The following is a 21,017-nucleotide window of genomic DNA, read 5'->3' as shown; positions in this document are numbered from 1 at the left end:
AAATTTGGGTCAGATTTCCTAAGTAGCCCCCCTCCCCTTTTTTGAGGTAGTTTTCACTGTAGCTTTGGAGCCTCTCCTGGAACTAGCTCTTGTAGATGCTGGCCTCGAACTCACAGAGGCCCTCCTGCCTCTGCCTTCCGAGTGCTGGGATTAAAGATGTGCACCACTGCCGCCTTGGCTTCCTAAGTACCTTTTTAAAAGTGCAGTAGAATATGAAGAGTAACTGTCTTTGATCTCCTTATTGAAATGGGGACAAGAGTGCAAGCACTTCATGCCTTTAGGGCTGCTCTTTAAAAGAACACTGGACATTTTAATTATCACTTTAACACCAGGACATTTGAATAATGGACCATGGGATCTGATGCTATTTATAAGTAGTGACTTAGTCTGCTTTGATTTAAACTTGAATCATTCATAATAAAAGAAAGTACCTTTTAAAACAGTTTAATGAGTTTAGATACTTTTTAAAATTAGGTACACATGAGAAGCAAGAGATGAAAAAGAGGAAAGTTGAAAAAGGAGGACCTCATGTGCACCCCCCTGCTGCTGCTTCCAAACCCTCTGCAGATCAAATCCGACAGAGCGTCCGGCATTCTCTTAAAGATATTCTTATGAGAAGGTAATATGTTGTTATTATAAAAGGTTGAATGACATTTGCTCCATGTATTTGAAAATAATTGAATTGTTTTAATTTTAAGACTTACAGACTCAAATTTGAAGGTCCCAGAGGAAAAGGCAGCAAAGGTTGCCACAAAAATTGAAAAAGAGCTTTTCTCCTTTTTTCGAGACACAGATTCCAAGTATAAGAATAAATATAGAAGCTTGATGTTCAATCTAAAAGATCCTAAAAACAATGTAAGTAGCTTGTTTTGTCCCTAAATTTTCTTTAATTTTGTAAATTTGTGCATGTATATGTGGGGGCATGTGTGTATTTTGGCTCTTTTGTCAGAGGACAATTTCAGGAGTCAGTTCTCTCTACAGTGAGTTCAGAGAATTGAACTTAGCTCCCCAAACTTGGTAACAAGAACCTTTACACACTGAGCCATCTTACTAGTCTTATAAAGAATGTTTATGCTTGCAGCTTTCCTGAATAGGAATCCAATATAATGTAATATAATATAATATAGCTCTTTGATTTATTATTTGGAGTGAGACTGTCTCAGATATGTTCAGCAGAGGTTCGTCGCCTGAGTGCATCCCGAATAGCTGTGAGTGTGAATCCGGCACATTTGTAGATGACAGGGTGTCACATGGTGAAAATGCTCAGCGCCTCTGGGCAATTCATACAACACTCTCTGCTGCTTGGTTTATTTGCTTGTGGAGCTAGTGACTGCACTCGGCCTCTTGTCATAAAGTTTGTCCCCTCAGCTGACCTACCGCATTTCCTCACTGTCTTAGTGACACCATGGCCACAGCAACTCTGATAAAGGAAAACATTTAATTGGGTGGTTTACAGTTTAGAGGTTCAGTCCATTTTCATCATGGAGTGACATGGCATTCAGGCAAACATGGTCCTGGAGAAGGAGCTGAGAACTCTACATCTTTGATCCACAGGCAACAGGAAGTGAACTGAGACACTGGGTGTGTCTTGAGCATATTTGAGACCTCAAAACTCACCCCCACAGTGAAACACTTCCTCCAGTAAGACCACACCTACTTCAACAAGTCACACTAATAATGCCACCCCCTCTGAGAATATGTTGGCCAATTGCATTTAAACCATCACATTCACTAAAAACACCTAAGTTTTCACTGGCCAGAAAAGGGAACACCGTCTTGAATTAGATGTAGCTGAGGATGACTTTAAACTTCTCTTCCTTCTGTCTCCAGCTCTTGAGTGCTAAGATAAAACATTGTTTATGGGGCTCAGATCCAGAGTTGCACTCAAGGTGGGCAAACACTTCGCCACCTGAGCTGCGTGTGTACCCCAGAACATAACATTTTAATAAGGCCTTTTGCTACTAATTTATGAATCCTATATATTAGTGAATAGTGTTGTGAGTCTGTTGAACTGTATGTCTGGATTTATGTGCATTTCCTTTCCTTTATTTTCTTGCATGACATAGTTGAATAAAAAAATTAATTCTTCAGTATTCTTCAGAATCTCTTAAGTCTAAGCTTTTTAGGTTTTCGAGACGGGGTTTCTCTATCTAATAGTCCTGGCTCTTCTGGAAATCACTTTTTAGAGCAGGCTAGCCTTGAACTCATCAAGATCCTTCTGCTTCTGTCTCCCAGGTGCTGGGATTAAAGGTGTACACCACCACCACCCGGCAAGCCTAAGTATTTCTCACTAAAATCCCAAGCCACATTTAGTTATAAACTTAAAACAAAAATTCATGCATGATGGCACATATTTGACTTCACAGCTGCCTAGGGAACCTGAGGCCGAGAGTTCACTTAAGCTGTGAGTTCCTGGAAAAGTATTTGAAATAATTTTACTAAATGAAATAGAATTTTTTAAAAATATGTTTTTAAATATGGCATAAACATTATTGATCTCTTAATTTTCTTTTGGGATTTCTTATTTGAGACTTAGCAAAAGTCTTAAAGCTCTGTGTATGTGTGTCTTATATGTGTGTTGTATGTGTATTTGTATGTGTTTATACACAGAAAGCTCTATGCTGTGTGCACTAAGCAAAAGTTAGGTAGTGAACACTTTCAGAGTTCAAAATATAAATAAGATTATTTTGTGTATTAGATTTACATAGAGCATTGAGAATTTTGGGCTAAGGATGACTTTAGGTTATAGAATTAAACTAAATCTGTGTAAGAGCTTTCATATCAGTTATGTAAGTTTGCATATTAATGTTTGCTGCAACATAGTCATTCCTCAGTACTTGTGAATTTCTGCATCTGTTTTTCACCATCAGCAGAACAAGTACTGAACATGTACAGACTTATTTTTCTAGTTATCATTTCCTATGTAATATATGTAACAACTCTGTACACAGCTCTTAGCATTGTATTAGATATTATAAGTAAATATAGAGATAGTTTAAACTATACTCATGTGACACTTAACAATGCTGATACAGTATAAAAAGATCATCATTAGGTGATTTTGCTATGTGTATACATCGGAATATATTTGCGTAGACTAAGGCAACTAAGCCATCTTCTCTGTCACTAGGCATTAAAGTTGTATATTATTGTTTGGATAGACTATTGTAGTCTGAAATGTTAGGTCACACATAACTATATGTGAGATCACGTATATAGGCTAGATGCAAATAGTAGTACATCATCATTGGCAGTTTAAATATCCGAGGATTTGGTATTGGGGGAGTTTCTGGGACCAATCTCTCTAATGTTTATAGACAACTGTATTTGATTGAAATATTTTTAGGTTACTAACACCTGTTGAAGAAAAATTTACGTTGTACAATCTGTCATGGACTACGAACTTTTGGAAATATATAATCTAGAAACTTTCTCTGTAATCAAATGAAGATTGTTTTTCCTTGCAGTTGGTACTATGCTATAGGTTCCACTTTAGGCCTGCCAGGATTCAAATGTAAATGTCTTAAAAACAAAAGTTATTACAGTGATAAAAGCTGTTTTTATTCAGTGCATTACTATACAGTGGGTGATTATTATAATTCATCCTGGGTTAGACTTAGTACAGTTTTGGACAGCTGTATGATAGTTTCATTGTACTTGTTTTTTCATGTTAATTTTTACATGGATTTTCTTTTCCTTTTTTGTGGAGGAGGTGGAGTGGGGTGGAGCAGAACTGTAACAGAATGTCACTGTGTAACAAGTTGTAGCTGAGATTGTCCTTGAACATTCCACCCTACTGTTGACATTACAGGTGTCGCCACCAATTGGCATCAAGTTGAATTTTATATAGGAAATGTTTTATTCTTCCAGAATACAAAGCTGTTAGGCTGCATGTGCTAGGCTGTATATATAAATTATGAATGTTTATAAATCAGACTTAAAAGTTGCTTCAAAGTTTACTTATTAGAAGTTAACACATGACAGTTCTTTTGCTTCTAAATGTTTGTCTCCTTCTCATTTAAAAATCCTGTAGATATTATTTAAGAAAGTACTAAAAGGAGAAGTAACCCCTGATCATCTTATAAAAATGAGTCCAGAAGAACTAGCCTCTAAAGAGTTAGCTGCGTGGAGACGAAGGGAAAACAGACACGTAAGGACATTCATAACTCTGTGTGTTTGGCTTGGCTATCAAAGTCTTTGCTTTTTAACCATGGGGAAGGGTGACCTTATATTCTGTCTGGGGTTGAGTGATCTCACCTAAGCATTTCCAGTGCTGAGATGACTAGCATATGCCTTTGTGCTCAGCTTCCTTTGTTTCTTAACTTTTTAAAAATGATTCAGTTATTTTTATTTTATGTATGAACTTTTTGCCTGTATGTGTTTCACATGCATGCACTGTCTGAAGAGGGCGTCTGTTTTAGGGTTTCTCTTGCTGTGATGAAACAACAGGACCAAAGCCCTAGGGGAGGAAAGGGTTTATCTCACCCGAGTCAGAGTCCACTGAGAGCAGCCTAGGCAGGAACTCAAAACTGTGTAGGAACCTGGGAGCAGGAGCTGATGCGGACAGAGGCCATGGGGGAGTGCTGCTTACTGGTTTGCTCATTTTAACTTGCTCAGCCTGCTTTCTTATAGAACCCAGGACTTCCAAGTCAGGGGTGTCCCCCGCATTGTGTTCCTATAATGGGATGGGCCCTCTCCCATTGATTGCTAATAAAGAAAATGTCTTTAGGCTTGTCTGCTTACAGACTGATCTTGTGGAAGCATCTTCTCAATTGGAGTTCCCTTCCTTCAGATGACTGTAGCTTGACATAAAACTAACCAGCACAGCTTTGGGTCCCATGTGAGCATGCGTGTAGGTTCTGGGAACTGAACGCAGGTCTTATGCAAGAGCAAGTGCCCTTAACTACTGAGCCTCTTCAGCCTGTTTCTTAAATTCTTACATCCTACTGTATGTTTTTCCTTTTTTTTTTTTTTTTACTGCCTTTTTTGTTCTATACCTTTTTCTAATTTTTTCTTTCATTTTTGCTGGTCAGCAAGCAGATTATAGAATTACTTATGTTTTATTACTTGCATATTAGAACAATTAGAAAATAAATGTTAACCAATCTCTGCTCTCTGTAATTTTTGTATTTAACTGTATTATGAACATTAAAATTGTTAAGAATCAGATGGTTTAATCCTAGAACTTGGTACAAGTTTAGAACGCTTTACTATCAAGTTTCATGGGCAAACTTTCAGAAGAAAGTCAAGGCTTTATATGTAAATATGCATAAAAATATTATTTATGTGTTACTGTCTCATATTGAATTGGAGTGTTGTAATATGAGTACCATGCATGTTTTATTTTATTTTAAAATTTTTTTCTTTTTATTTTTTGTGCATTGGTGTAAAGGTGTCAGATCCCCAGGAACTAGAGATACAGACTGTTGTGAGCTGCCCTGTAGGTGCTGGGAATTGAACCCAGGTCCACTGTAAGAACAGCCAGTGCTCTTAACTGCTGAGCCATTTCTCTAGCCTCCCAGCACCCATAGCACATTTTAAAATTAAAAGTTTCTCAAGATCACAGGTGTCAAGAATTTGCAGTTGTGATTTAAACTTGCAGTATCTTTAAATCTGCCTTTAAAGATTCACTAAAAAAGCTCTTTGATTTTTGTGGGGAAAGATCTCACTGACCTTGAATTTGTAATCCCCATCCCCCAGTACTCCCTGAGTGTGAATAATAATGGCCATCTGTACCACCCTGCCTAGCAGGATTGAGGGTATATATGACTTAGAGCTTTTGCTAGCAGATAGAGCCATACTACCCAATATTAGTGGCCTGTTTTAGGAAATAATGATTATATATAGTTTGTATTGCTCTGCATCATTTACCTAATTCCTTTTTCCGTGATGCTTGCTTTCATCGTGGGCATTAACCCTCCTTGGTCTGTGTCAACGGTGGTCTGAAGGTCAGAAGGCCTTCATGTAGTATCATATCTGTTTGTACATCACTTTTTCCCTTTATTCTTACATAATCTTGCCTATTTTGAAAATAATGTTAACATCATCTTTCTCTCCACATGTCAAATATATGCTTGCCAAAGTTAAGTTTTAAAATTGACTGCCCATGCATTGGAGACCATGTTTTCCTTTTCTTGGATTTTCTGCTTGAATTTTTTTTTGTTGTTTTATTTGCTGCTATTATGTGTATGATAATGGGGAATGGCGGTGTGCCAGGGCACGTTTATTTGCAAATGTCAGAAGACAAGTTTGTGAGCAGATCACTCGCTCCACTTGCCTTTCCATGGAGTCTAGGGATCAAGCTCAGGTTCTCAGGTTTATGTGGTAAGAGCCTTTACCTTCTGAGCTATCTTACTGTCCTAACTGACTTTCTTAATATATATTTTACAACTAACAAACAAGGGGTAGATGGACAGACCTTTACACTCCTTACTTCTCCTTGCTGTATTTGACACCCCCGCCCATACACTATCTCGTATGTTAATGTGAGCCTCTCATGACTGAGACATTTAGTTGAATTCTATATTTTACAGCGTTTATTTTCTGTGAGAGAGAAGCTATAGATTAATTATGCAAAATTATTAGGTAAGTAAGTACATTAATTAAAGCACATATTTTAAATATTTCTTAAAATGTTTTCTGTTAGACTATAGAGATGATTGAAAAAGAGCAAAGAGAAGTGGAAAGACGACCGATCACAAAAATAACTCACAAAGGGGAGATAGAAATTGAGAGTGATGCCCCAATGAAAGAACAGGAAGCAGCCATGGAGATGCAGGTAAAGAGCAGATGTGTCCTGTCTGTAGCTTAGAACATGAAGGTGGAGGAAGACTTTCCTGTCTTATTAAAGCAGAACATTATTTTTAAATTGTTGATTTAAAGGAGTCTGTTTTTACTGGCTTGGTTATTATGAGCTTATTTTTCTCAGAAAATTGTCTGCATTATAGGTGCCTTTTAAAACCTTGTTGGAATCCTGAGGGTACTTGATACAGTAATTCCTTGGTGTTTTGTAAATAGTGTAATTTGAGAATAATTGCAGCTTTTCTTTAACTAGATTAAGATTTGCTTTCTCTTGTATAATAAAAAATGAGAAATAAGTAGATCAAGATGGAGGCACTTTTATTTCAAATTTCCTTGTTTTCAAATACCAGCGAAAAAAATAATTTAAAGACTGATTAAAAGCTTTGAGTTGTTTTGAGATTTTTACTCTAAGTAATGAATGCTAATTCTTATTTTTAATTATTTATTGATTTTTTTTTTGAGGCAGGATTTCTCTGTGTAATATAGCTTTGGCTGTCCCAGAACTCACTTTGTAGACCAGGCTGGCCTTGAACTCACAGAGATCAGCCTGCTTGAACTCAGAGATTAGCCTGCTTCTGCCACCCAAGTGAGAGATGTGTGCTGCCATGCCCAGCTGTTATTTTTTCTTAAGAAAGTCAGAGCCTTATAAGCATAATGGCTTAATTTTGGAAAATATGTTTATGAAATAACAAGTTGATTTTTAAAATCAATGCCAGATTTTATTAGCTAAATCTTACTTTTATTCTTATTTATGTTAGGAACCTTCAGCCAATAAGTCATTGGAGAAACCGGAAGGATCTGAAAAACAAAAAGAGTCTGACTCCACGTCTAAAGATACCACCAGTCAACACAGACAGCATCTCTTTGATCTGAACTGCAAAATATGCATAGGTTGGGAGTTTTGCCTTCTCCAGTATTACGCTCGTTGTTTAAGGGGTATTTCTGTACTTGTCTTTGTAATTGGGGTAGGTTTTATTTTCCCAGCTTGGGTGGTGCAGCATCTACCTGCTCTTGTTCTATGAGATTAGGTCCATTTTACAAATGCAAAAGCAGGCACAGCTATGCTTTTCCATGTGCGCAAGAATGTAAATTTACAGTAGCACACAGGGAGCATTTGTTACATGACTAGACATGCCTGTTTTCAGAATGTTTGAGTTTGTTTTTCCTTTTGCATGCTACAGTCCCACATTTGTATCATTTTCTTAAACTACAATGTTGTTCATGTTGTGTAGCTTAACATTGCACTATGCAGTTACAGTTAGGAATAGGTAGGATACAAATTTGTTCTACTGGTTTGAACTCTCAGTATTTTAGATACAAATTCATCAAGGAATCAGACTCACTTTAGGTTCTCACAGTGTTTTTATTTTAGTGTATTAACGCTCTCTTGCTCTCTTTCCCTGGGTAACAGTTCTGGCTTTTCTGGAAGTTGCTTTGTAGACGAGGTTGGCCTCAAACTCAGAGAGATCCTCCTGCCTCTATCTCCCCAGTGCTGGGATGAAAGGCATGTGTCGCTATGCTTCATTAGTTAACATTGATTTGCTGATTTTTCACATTCATAGGTGAGGACAGACATCATCAACTCCTCATTTACTTGTGATATTTTCTATTTAAATACTGGTAATAAGTATAAAATGGTCAAAGGGGGTATTATGTTAGTACAGGTAGAACCCTCCACAGTGTGCCGGGAGTTGCATTTCGGTTAGTTTAGGTCTCTGTGGAAGAGGGAGTTGTCCTCTGGAACAATTCCTTATTGGTTCTGAGAACTGGTGTAACAGCTTGCTGTGAGAAAACATTGCAGGTATATATTACCTAGGAAATCTTTCCTCAATAATTGAGCCAAAGAAACTAAATTCCTTCAGAAACTAAACTGAATGAATATTTTAAAATTTCAGATAACAAGTTTATTTTGGTGTCTTGTGGCTTTAGGTCGAATGGCACCACCTGTAGATGATCTTTCTCCAAAAACCGTGAAAGTTGTTGTGGGAGGAGCTCGCAAACATTCGGACAACGAAGCAGAAAGTATAGCGGATGCCTTGTCTTCAACTACAACTATTCTGGCTTCGGAATTCTTTGAGGAAGAGAAACAAGAGTCTCCCAAATCAACGTTCTCTCCTACGCCACGGTAGCTCTCTCTCAGTCATAACTCTGTAACTGTTGTTCACTTGTCCTTTTACAAATAGAAAAGTGGCATACTTTCAGGGACTTTTGAGAAAGTATCTGTTATACTCCAGGCCAAGTGAGATAAGTGAAGAAGACTCTGAAAGTTAATTTATTTTGAATGAATTTTAGATTTAAGAGACTTGAGAGTATGAAGTAACAACTTTCAAATTCTAATTATGGGCTTTCAAATTCTAATTATGGGCTGGGGGATAGCTTATCATTTAAGAGCACTGACTGCTCTCCCAGAGGTCAGCTCAGAACCATCTGTACCTCTAGTTCCAAAGGGTCTGACACCCTCCTCCGGCCTCTGTGGACATGGGTATGGTACATACGCAAATGCTCATACACATAAAGTAAAAAGTGAATCTTTATAGCTAAACTAGAATCAAATGATTTAAATATGCTGGTCTCAAGAAGTATGGGATACAGCATTTGCTATATGCTTGCACATTTTTGGATCTTAGCCTATCTCAAGCCAGCCCAGAGCAATGACTTTGTGAACCGTGACTATGTGTTTGTGATTGTAAATTTATAAATTGAAAATGTAGACTTTTATGGATTGATAGCTTTTCTTTTTATTGACTTTTATTTATACTTATTTTTATTGATCATCTTGACAAAATATTTTTAATGACTATGTAGAAAATGGACTCATTTCTGGGTATTTACTGCGCTTGTTTGTGTATGTGCTACAACACTCATGTGGAGGTTGGAGGGCAACTTGATTTTGTTGATGTTCTGTTTCCACCTTTATGTGGGTACAAGGGATTGAACCCAGGCCCTCAAGGTTGGTAGCAAGTGTCTTTACCCACAAAGCCATATGACTGACCTTGTTGCTAACTTTAGTATCCTATTCTAGTCCAGAGATGCCTGGAACTGTTGAAGTTGAGTCTACCTTCCTGGCTCGATTGAACTTCATCTGGAAAGGTTTTATCAATATGCCGAGTGTGGCAAAGTTTGTTACCAAAGCCTACCCTGTATCTGGATCCCCTGAGTACTTGACAGAGGTACTGTGAACTTTGCTGCCTTTCCTTACTTGGGTTGTGTTTCTGAAAGCAGTAGGCAGGGAGACATACAGTTAATAATAATTTACATTGTTTAAAGCCCATTTATTAATGATCTTTAAAACAGTTATATTAATGAAATTATTAATTCACAAATGAATTTGCGGACTGGTAGAAAACTGTATCGTGAGAGTTTTAAACTTAGATACCTTATTTTTCTCACTTCACTGAGACAGACAGTTAAAAACCATTGTGTTTCTGTGATTATCCAAGTTTGTTTTTAAGTAGAGATTTGCATAAAAGACTTCCATGTTTATGGCAAAGGTTCCCTATGAAAAAAGTCTCTAAATTGTTAAAGAAATGAAATTCCTACACTGTTTATGTTCAGGACGTAATATTTGCCTGTCTGTTTATACTGGGAAGTAAAGCTTACATCTAATTGTCAGTCTCAGGAGGCCACTGACCAATCAGTGCAGTGGTACCTTTGATTGGTTGTATATCCAAAGGAAGAAAATGTTAAATAATAGAAGGTGAACAGTAGAGCATAATGCTGTAATTAGTGACCAACTGTGACATTTAAACAACTACATCAAAGGAGACGAAGCCAGTGAACATGTAGTATATACATTATTTTTGCTGGTTCGTTAGATTAGCCTTTTCATTTATTCTTAGTCTTCTAATCATAAGCACAGTTATTTAAATAATTCATTTCAGATTTTAACAAGTCTAAGTCATATGATCTTTCTCTATAATGTTAACGTGAGCTATTTTTTGATTAGGCTGAAATTTTCCTGAGTCTATCTCCTCCTTCCCTGTCCTCTTTCTGGTTCTAGGTACCCATCCCAGGGCCCTGTGTGCATGTCAAGCCTTCTGCCACCAAGCTACAGCCATAGACCCTTACATCACTGTTGATTTTAGTTACTTCACAATGCTATTGTTACATAATTTACTTGGATAATAATATTTTAGGAATGTGAGTTTTGTTAGAGAAAAATTAAATGGGGGCAGTGATGGTCTTTTGAAGGAAAAATGTCTTGAATTTTTAGTTTTTCTTTATATTATTTTTTGTAGAAGGAGTGACGGGCCATGTTCCCGCTGCCTGGCTCCCACCTAGTTTACACCCGAAATAATTACACGGAATCTGTATTCATTTAAACACTGCCTGGCCCATTATCTGTAGCATCTTATTGACTAACTCTCCCATATTGATTCAACCCATTACTAATAATCTGTATCTCACCACGAGGTCGTGGCTTACCAAGAAAGATTCAGCATGTCTGACCTGGCAGCTTCATGGCGGGCAGCTCTCTGAGTCTGCTTCTTTCTCCCAGCATTCTGTTCTGTCTACTCCACTCACCTAAGGGCTGACCTATCAAAAAGGCCAAGTCAGTCTCTTTATTAACCAATGAAAGTAACACATAGGCAGATGACCCTCCTCCATCAATTTTTAAGGCAATTCTTTTACATGGTAATTAGGTTCTGAACTCCCAGACCCTTTAACTTTGAATGAAACTGTTTTCCTGAATGCCACAGTTTCTATGTGACCACTTTCTTTAACTCCATCTCTACTTTTTAGTTTAGTTTTTTTTTTTTTGAGCTAAAATCTCAAAATATTCAAAGCAACTAATGACTTAAATAATCGTAATTCTACTTTTATGATTTTCCTTAGTCTTCAGAGAAAAAAAGGAATACACTGAATAAAGTTTTAAATGTCTGATTAATTTTATATATGTATATATAATAGTATACCTTATGTGTGCTTATACATTTTAAAAATGTTTTGCATTGTTGCAGAGTTTTCTTTTTACAAAATATATTTTGTAATTAAGTTGCATAAAATCTGAACTTCAGCTATTAATAATTAAGAATACCACAAAAAAAAAATTAGAAGCACCAGGCATAGTAGTGCATGCCTGTAGTTCCAGCACTTTGGAGACGGAGGCAGGTGAATCTCTATGAGTTCGAGACCAGCCTGGTCTACATAGTGAGACCTGTTTGAAAAAATAAAACAGCCATACAGTGGTGGCTCACGCCTTTATCCCAGCACTTGGGAAGCAGAGGTAGGCAGAAGGACAGCTAGGACTGTTACACAGAGAAACCTTGACTCAAAAAACCAAAACCAAACAAAACAAAAAAACCAAAGGCAAAGAATTGTCCTGCTCACTACCACAGATAACCCAAGAACAGAAAGCCTGCCTCTGCCAGAAGTGTACTGATCTTATTAATCTGTGTATCACCACATGGCTGTGACTTACCTGCTGATGTTCTGTCTCTGGCAGGGGCTACATGACTTTTCCCTGACTCCACCTCCTTTTCTCCCAGCGCTCAGTTTTCCCTGCCTGCCTCTATTCCCTGTGCAGACCCAATGCAGTTTCTTTATTCACCAGTGGTAATCACAGCATCCAGAGGGAAATCCCACATCACTGTGTTGGCCACTGATTCTTTTCCTTGTGCTTGTTTATTCTGACCTGACATGACCTTGGATATTTTTCTTAGTGTTGAGACTGTATTTATGTTTTTATCTAACATTTTCATTTCCTGCTTAGTAAACTGCATTTTTAGTATACTTATTTAAAGTTGGCATTTGAAATAAGATCTGTTACTATTTCTCTACTGTGTTTTGTTTTCTGTTTCAATTTTACTGTATGTTCTGGAGATTGACTGAAGCTTGAGTCTTATATATGCTAAGTACATGTTCTACCACCATGTTCTTAGCCCTGCTTACTTGTTTTTATTATCATTCAAATTATTCTCAAAGCTAAATATGTATGAACCATGGATATAGTAATGAAGATATTCTATATTTGTTGAATTTTTTTTTTTTAAACCATAGGACTTACCAGATAGTATTCAAGTAGGTGGCAGGATATCACCTCAGACAGTTTGGGATTACGTGGAAAAAATAAAAGCCTCAGGAACCAAGGTATGTAAACTTTTTAAAAATGCCAGTATTTGAAATGTTTACAGAATCAAACTCCTTAGTGTTTTATACAAGAATCCAGTGTTTCCTAGGGGAAGGGAGCTAATACAATTTTGAAATGTTATAATCTGCATTACAGAATGGAAGTAAAGGGCCCTGGAGGTGATAGACAGCTCAGCTGGTAAAATGGCATCTATGCAAGTCTGAGGACCTGTGTTTAATTCCCGCACACATAACGGTCTAGAGTGTGGAGATGCACATTGATGATGTCAGCACTGGAGAGATAGGTGTGGACTTGTGATGCTTGGCCAGATATCAAGCTAATTAGAGCTCAGGGCCCAGAGAGATTCTTTGGTTTCTTACTGTTTCTTAGAACAGTAAGGACAGCTTCCTAGAAATGACCCTTTGGTTGACCTGTGGGCTACATATGTGAATATGCAAACTGAAGCAAAGCCTTTTGTTCAGAGCGGTGCAGCATTCCCTTTTAGTCTCTGTCTTCTGGAATATGTCCTCCATGGCTCTGTCAGCACTGTAGAAGGAAATGTGGTAGAATAAAATAAGTGTTGAGCTCTACCCTGTTTGAGTCCGGCTCCAGGCGAGCTTTGCAATCTCTGTCCTGGGGTTCAGATACTGCAGAAGCCAGTCCTCCTTTACCAGGTAGGGTGCTTGAGGCTTCAGGCCCTGGTCTTGTAGGATCATTTGGGAACCAGGCTGCTTCTGTCCATTTATTGTTTCCAAGACTGTTTGCTTTCATCAGGCAAAATTGTTCAAAGCTCATGTCAGCAACTGGTAGAGATAAATGAGGGCTATTTGTCAAGGGTTTTTGTTTGGTTGGTTTTTTTATTTCATGTTTTTGAAGACAGGGTTCCTCTGTGTAGCTTTGGAACCTGTCATAGAACTCTCTCTGTAGACCAGACTGATCTCGAACTCACAGAGATCTGTCTGCCTCTGCTTCCTGAGTACTGGGATTAAAGGTGTGTGCCACCACCGTCTGGCCTGTCAAGTTGTTCTTAAAGGCAAACCTGAGAAATTACAGTCATCACTTAATTTTTTTCTTTAATTTACTTGGCATGAACACAGCCAAACAGCTATATGTACCTGCAAAGGAAACTGGCAAACGTGGTCTCTACTGGGTGCCCAAGTGCTAGCCAAAAATTAAGGTTTGTTAGTAGCAGGAAGTGGAGACTATAAACTAGGAGATAATCAGTAGCCCCCATCATGGTAATATTTCTCTTCTTCCAGGTTCTCGATATAATTTCTCTAGCTTCTTAAACTCATAGAGAATGGTACTGCACGGAAATAATTTAAATAATTTCTTTGTAGAAGTTTCTTATTTTTCTTTAAAGTGAACCAAAATGGAGAGTCTTAAACATTGAAGGATCTCTGCCCCATGTAGATTTTTAAATTAAATTGAGGTAATTAAAAGGCTACTAAGCTTGGGAGGTAGAGAAAGACAGAATTACATTGTTTGCTATCACTTATACACATACACAGATTATATATATATATATGTGTGTGTGTGTGTATATATGTATATATATATATGTGTGTATGTATATATATACACATGTGTGTATGTGTGTGTGTGTGTGAGAGAGAGAGAGAGAAAGCATGGGGATGTATGTTACTGTATAGCATGCCTTCAGATTGAACTGGTTTAAACACAAGAATACTTAACTTGTATGTAATGTGATGTTACTAAGACATTTTGGATATTCCTTATTTAAAATGCTTATGATCAATCAGAAATGCTTTAGATTTTGAACTTCTGAATTTTGTAATGTTAGCATATATGTAAGATGGTACCTTCAGAATGGAGGTTCAAGTATAAATGTGAAATGTATTTATGGGTTACATAGACCTTACAAGCATAGACTGAAGGTAATTTCATACCATATTTTTAGGGTACCCATGTTTTGATTGCATCTTAACCACATTTCAGCAGATACGGAGTTTTCTAAATGTTGGCCATCCAAGTTTCAGAGTTGAGAGCATTGATATCGAATCTTCAGATTGGAGTTGTAAGAACTGTATCTACTGTCAGAGCCATAGTTTAGCTCACTAATATATTTTTTGTTTTTGTTTGATTAGACGTTGTAGTGAAGCAGGCCTTTGCCATTTTTGACTGAAAACTTTTAGGAACAACCCTCCATTACTAAAATGATACAACATTATGACTGTCCTTTTATTTGGCCATTTTTCAAAATATCTATCTATCTATCTATCTATCTATCTATCTATCTATCTATCTATCTATCTATCTATCTATCTATCTATCTATTATGTATACAATGTTCTGTCTGTGTGTCTGCCTGCAGGCCAGAAGAGGGCATCAGATCTCATTTCAGATGGTTGCGAGCCATCATGTGGTTGCTGGGAATTGAACTCAGGACCTTGGGAAGAGCAGGCAATGCTCTTAACTGCTGAGCCATCTCTCCAGCCCCTGTCTTTTTATTTGTAATAAATCTAAGAACCCCAGAAATGGACAGCATAATTACTGAGTTAGCCAATCACCTTAAAAGCTTAGAGTCTGTGTGTATGTGTCTTTAGAGTGTTGTCAAGACCAAGTCCCCTTTATTCCTATGCCCAAGCTCTGTAGGCTGGATACCAGGCTTGCGTGTTTGTGTGTATCTAAGTCCTCATTTATCAGTTATTTCCATTTTCTGAGGTTTTAATTTTAAGGTATATGATAAAAAATATTTTTCCATTCTGCTCTTTCTGTCCATCAAGGATGTGAGTCATCCAGCTTTCAGACAGTGTGTGCTACCCACGTGCCAACTATCTCCATCATTAGATTATGTTATTTAATAGCCTCAAAACATAAAATTAGTGATACTAACAGTTTCAATACATTACATTTTTCCATTACTGTATGCCTTTCTGTGTCTAATTTATTAATTAGCTTTATCACTGGGATCATAAGTACATGCAGGGAATGAATATTTACATGATGTTCAGTGCTATCTGTGATTTCAGACATTTGCTGAGGTCTTGGATATATCTCCCACAATAGGACCAACTTCTGTGACATAGTTGGGTAGTAGTGTGGGGCACTATTATTTCAGTGTGCCCAGAACACAGGCTGCTCTATAGAGGTTATATCTTTGGAAATTAGGAATTGTGCAGATACCAAAAGACTTAGATTTCAACATTGTCTTTGCTGATAATTTGTATGACCTTGAACAATTTCATTGTATCCAAGTGCCTTGGGTCTTTCTCCCCTGCATCCCTACCTTACTCATACTAGGCAAATGTTCTACTGGTAAGCTATTTGCATAATCCCTATTTTATCATAAATGAGCATCTCCTAAATTGCCCAGACTCAACTTTGAACTTACTGGGTAGCCCAGGCAGCAGTTCAACTTCTGATCCTTTTGCCTCTCAGTCCCCGAGTGCCTGGGAGTATAGGTGTGTATACCGTTATCCAATGCAGGTCTCAATTTGTTATGGGAAGCCTTCAAATAGTACAGAATCCTCAGTGAACCAGGAACAGTATTTTCCTAGAAGTTGTTTTCCTATTAGTATTCTAGTTTCTATTTAACTTGACTGCTATTTGATGACCTTCATAAAACTCCAAATTAGGTTAGTACTAATTAATAAACTGTATTTGAAATCAAGCTACATTTTAGATTATTATTTTAAGCAATTGTTTGTTACTCTCTTGAATAGGAAATCTGTGTGGTTCGCTTCACACCAGTAACTGAAGAAGATCAAATTTCTTATACTTTGCTGTTTGCATACTTCAGTAGCAGAAAGCGTTATGGCGTAGCTGCTAACAACATGAAGCAGGTTAAAGATATGTACCTTATTCCTTTGGGTGCTGCAGATAAAATTCCACACCCTCTTGTGCCTTTTGATGGACCTGGTAGGTACATGTTTTGGTAATAGAATAAGATTAATATAAAGTGGGAGGGGTCGGTCCAAATAAAAAAGAATGACTGCTTTCTGTCTTAGGATTCAGACCCATTAGAGACGGCGTGACAGGGCTAGCCACCATTCAGTAGCTTGGAATGGACTGCTTGTGAAATGCACCCTTTTAGGAATTGATTGCAAGTGACGGTTGATGTTTGTTTGTTTTCTCCAGGACTCGAGCTGCACAGACCTAATCTGTTGTTGGGCCTCATTATTCGTCAGAAACTGAAGCGGCAGCATAGCGCTAGTGCTGGTCCTAGTCACACAGCTGAGACTCCTGAGACTGCCCCAGTAGCCTTGCCACCTGACAAAAAGGGTAAATTGGACACATCTCTGGAAGAAACCACAGAGGAAGAGAATGACTTTTTCAATTCCTTCACAACTGTGCTGCACAAGCAGAGAAACAAGCTCCCTCAGCCGATGCAGGAAGACCTGTCCACAACCACCGAACCTCTGTTGGAAGTCAATAAACCGGAGCCACCAAAACCCTTGCGGTTCCTTCCTGGGGTTCTAATAGGCTGGGAAAACCAACCCTCTACTTTGGAATTAGCAAATAAGCCTCTTCCTGTGGATGATATACTCCAAAGTCTTTTGGGCACCACTGGGCAAGTATATGAGCAGGCTCAGCCAGCTGGAGAACAAAGCACTCTTAAAGAAATTCCTTTTATAAATGATCAAACCAACCCAAAAGTAGAGAAAATAGATAAAGTGGAAGTAGCTGAAGGTGAAGCCAAGGAGATAAAAGTTAAAGCAGATAATATTTCAGAATCTGTAGGTAAAAATTCAGGAGTAGAAGACAATTCATTAGTGGGCTGCCCTTCCATTTCCCCAGGGCCTTTGGCGAGTCTTAGTCTGAGAGGGAAACCACCAGATGTTTCTACAGAAGCATTCTTAACAAATTTATCAATTCCATCAAAACATGAGGAAACTGTGGAAAACAAAGACAGAACAGCAAAAAGACAGCTGCTCCAAGATCAAGAGAGTAGTTTGCAAGATACTCGGACTTCAAGTCATTCTCCATGCAGGCCTAGTACAGGAAAGGGAAGCGTAGATGGGAATGTGAGTTGCAGTGAAAATCTTGTTGCTAACACAAGGTCTCCCCAGTTTATCAATCTGAAAAGGGATCCTAGGCAAGCAGCGGGACGAAATCAGCAGACAACCTCAGAAAGCAAAGATGCAGAGAGCTGCCGAAATGGAGACAAGCATGTTCTGCCTGGTCCATCGCACAGCAAAGAGCTCTTAGCAGAACCTGTCACTGGGGAGGGAAAGCTGTCTTCTGTAGAGAGGAACTCATGTGTAGAGCAGAACGATGATTCTGAGACTACACAAAACCCATCCTCGGCAGAAAACGTAAATTCTTCACAGACAGAACAAGCCAATCCTTTACAGGAGGATATTTTAACACAAAATATTGAAACCGTTCACCCATTTAGAAGAGGATCAACTACAGCATCATCTCATTTTGAAGCTGGAAGTACATGCCAGTCAGAATTTCCTTCTAAAAGCAACAACTTTACTTCTAGGAGTACCAGCCCCAGGGCAAGTGCAAACTTTTCACCTGTGAGGCCACAGCAGCCCAATCTCCAGCATCTCAAGTCTAGTCCTCCTGGGTTCCCATTTCCAGGACCTCCAAACTTCCCTCCCCAAAGTGTGTTTGGATTTCCACCACATTTACCACCTCCGTTACTTCCCCCTCCAGGCTTTGGTTTTTCTCAAAACCCTATGGTTCCTTGGCCACCTGTTCATCTCCCAGGCCAACCTCAGCGTATGATGGGGCCGCTTTCACAAGCATCAAGGTATATGGGCCCACAAAATTTTTATCAGGTCAAAGACATTCGGAGACCAGAGAGGCGCCATAGTGACCCTTGGGGTAGGCAAGACCAGCAACAACTAGACAGGCCATTCAGTAGGGGTAAAGGGGACCGTCAGAGATTTTACAGTGATTCGCACCACTTGAAAAGAGAGCGTCATGACAAGGAGTGGGAGCAAGACTCTGAAAGGCACAGACACAGAGACAGAAGCCAAGAAAAAGACAGAGACAGGAAAAACAAAGAAGAAGGACATAAGGAACGGGCACGGGCATCACATAGTGATCGAGCAACAGATGGGAAAGGAGTCAGAGAGAGTAAGAATGCAGACAAGAAACCGGACCATGAAAAGGAGAAGGAACGAGAGAAGAATAAACATAGAGAAGGGGAGAAGGACAGAGAGAGGTACCATAAAGACAGGGACCACACCGACAGAGCAAAAAGCAAAAGGTGAAATTTGCAGGCTGCTTCAACATCGCATTGAAAAAACTATTAGATGTTATGTATCTTTATAAGATCGCCTGGTAGGACTGTTCCACCTTTTAAATCTTTCCTCTTGGTGGTCTGCAGAGCAGTTAGCTGCTGGAGCAGGTCTGCACAGTGCCCACCATCCCTTCACACCACCGTCCTACTTCCAGGAATTTAATATTTTTGAAAATTTTACAATGCTGTATATTCAAAGATTGTTTTATTAATATGCAATAAAGGCTTAGAAATTTTAGTTTTATTCCTTAATTGGTAAATATGGTTAACTATGAAATATATTTACTGCCTCTAGTGAATGTTCTTTATATAATGACTAATTTGAAAGTAACCTGTGCTCTGTACATTTGTTTTCAATTGCACTGTTTTTAAAGAAAATGTAGAGGAACAACAAAAAAAAAGCCAAGCGACTTCATAATAGACCATACTAATCATATAGTTGGGCAATTTTTGACCATGAATCAGAAGCCCAAGGAGTCCACTTATTGCTTTAATCTGCACTCATTGACGGCATTTCTTACCATGTCCTGCAGTTTGTGGTAGGCCATATTCCTTTCCTTTCTGGCTCTTCAGAAACTTGAATACTTAAGCTTGTACATGATCTTGTGTTTTGCTATCCTTTTTACTGTAAAATGTAAATATTTTAAGGGATATTTTGATTCTAAATATGATAAAAGAATTTCTCACCTGCTTTGTGTGTGTGATTTGAAATTCAGTAGTAAGAGAGGTTCCTCAAAGCTTTTCCGTGAGACATTCATTGTTCTTCTACCCCGAAAGGAAGTGTAGGCACAATGTCAGACATAACCAACAGGGAATGGTTGGTTTTCAGTCTGATGTACCACTTCTAAAGAGACTAGTACTTAGGCCTGCCAGCAGGGAGCTTTACAGTTATCCACTTAGTTGCTCTTATGATTCTGAACACTTATATATGATCAAACTTTGTTATACGGACTCAGTAATCATTGTAAAACTGCAGAACTTTTAAGTGAAATGTATTTTGAAATTTTTTTGTAAAATAATTTTGTTTGTAGGGCAACTGTAAAATTGAATATACCAGTTTGACTTGAAATAGAAAATACACGAGACTGTTGTTCTTTCGTATTTAAACTTACCTACACCCTGAAATACAGCCTGTGCTGATGTTTAAAACGTATAAAGCAGTAGCTGCCAGACGATGTTAAAACATTTGAGACCCAATCAAGAGCGATCAGTGTTCTTGCCTACTTGTACCCATGAATAAGAATGCCAGGAACTCCACAGAATTAAGAAAATTGTACCTAAAGGGGCGTTACCAGGTTTTTGAAACTGGATTAACCTTGCTGTTCTCTCTAGAGAAAATAACAGTCAAACATTTTGTCTGAATTGCAAGGATTACAATAGACTTCTTTCATCTTTGCCTCTAAAGTTTATCATCATCATGAAAGTTCTAAAGTGAAGGGTTTTCACTTAAATAAAGTATTTTTAACTTTGGTCTACTTTTATTTTGGAAGTTAACTTGCAAGGGAAAAGAAAGATCTTACACAAGACCAACCCTAAGGCTAGTCATTGAAGTCATGGGTTACTTCACATGTGTCAGGAAATCTGCTTTTTCTGATGTATGTGGTTTCTGGGTTCTCCTGACACCTGACTTGTTTTCTAAGGTACACATAAAAAGAAAGGGGATTTTTGAATGGAAAAAGATAGCTGCATTGAACCCTAGATGCCAGATCTTGTATTGAATATTCATGGTTCATGCGATCTTTGACCAGCCTTGATAGGTGAACAGTTGATTAAGAGTTTTAAGAATATGGAACCTGCGAAATTGTCCAAGGTTAGACTGCTATAATCAGAGTTGGAGTCCCAGTTAAGCTTTGCTTTCTTTTACAGTCTGTTGAATAGTTGCGCTCTAAAAATGGAGAGAGGGAAGCAAAAGCATTTATAGCCTTT

The 21,017-nt window shown here is 38.2% G+C and overlaps 1 protein-coding gene across 7 annotated transcripts in view; it reads left to right on the top strand.

Annotated features, from left to right (window-relative positions):
- Phf3 (PHD finger protein 3) overlaps positions 1–20,561 on the top strand; it is a 76,801-nt gene extending 56,240 nt beyond the window's left edge. For all 7 annotated transcript variants that reach the window (XM_085679479.2, XM_085679477.2, XM_085679480.2 and 4 more), the window contains 10 exons: positions 475–619; positions 699–855; positions 4,034–4,150; positions 6,647–6,778; positions 7,560–7,692; positions 8,731–8,926; positions 9,824–9,971; positions 12,802–12,891; positions 16,558–16,753; positions 16,973–20,561. In XM_085679479.2, the coding sequence (XP_085535605.2) occupies positions 475–619; positions 699–855; positions 4,034–4,150; positions 6,647–6,778; positions 7,560–7,692; positions 8,731–8,926; positions 9,824–9,971; positions 12,802–12,891; positions 16,558–16,753; positions 16,973–19,062 (3,404 nt within the window). In that variant the 3' untranslated portion in view covers positions 19,063–20,561. The remainder of the gene's footprint in view (positions 1–474; positions 620–698; positions 856–4,033; positions 4,151–6,646; positions 6,779–7,559; positions 7,693–8,730; positions 8,927–9,823; positions 9,972–12,801; positions 12,892–16,557; positions 16,754–16,972) is intronic.
- Positions 20,562–21,017: the final 456 nt, after the last annotated feature.

Source organism: Myodes glareolus, chromosome 18, assembly GCF_982192425.1.
Source record: "Myodes glareolus chromosome 18, mMyoGla1.1, whole genome shotgun sequence".
In the NCBI taxonomy this organism is placed as follows: Eukaryota; Metazoa; Chordata; class Mammalia; order Rodentia; family Cricetidae; genus Myodes; species Myodes glareolus.
Note: the sequence above shows the minus strand (reverse complement) of the source record. Positions and strands in the feature narration are given on the sequence as shown.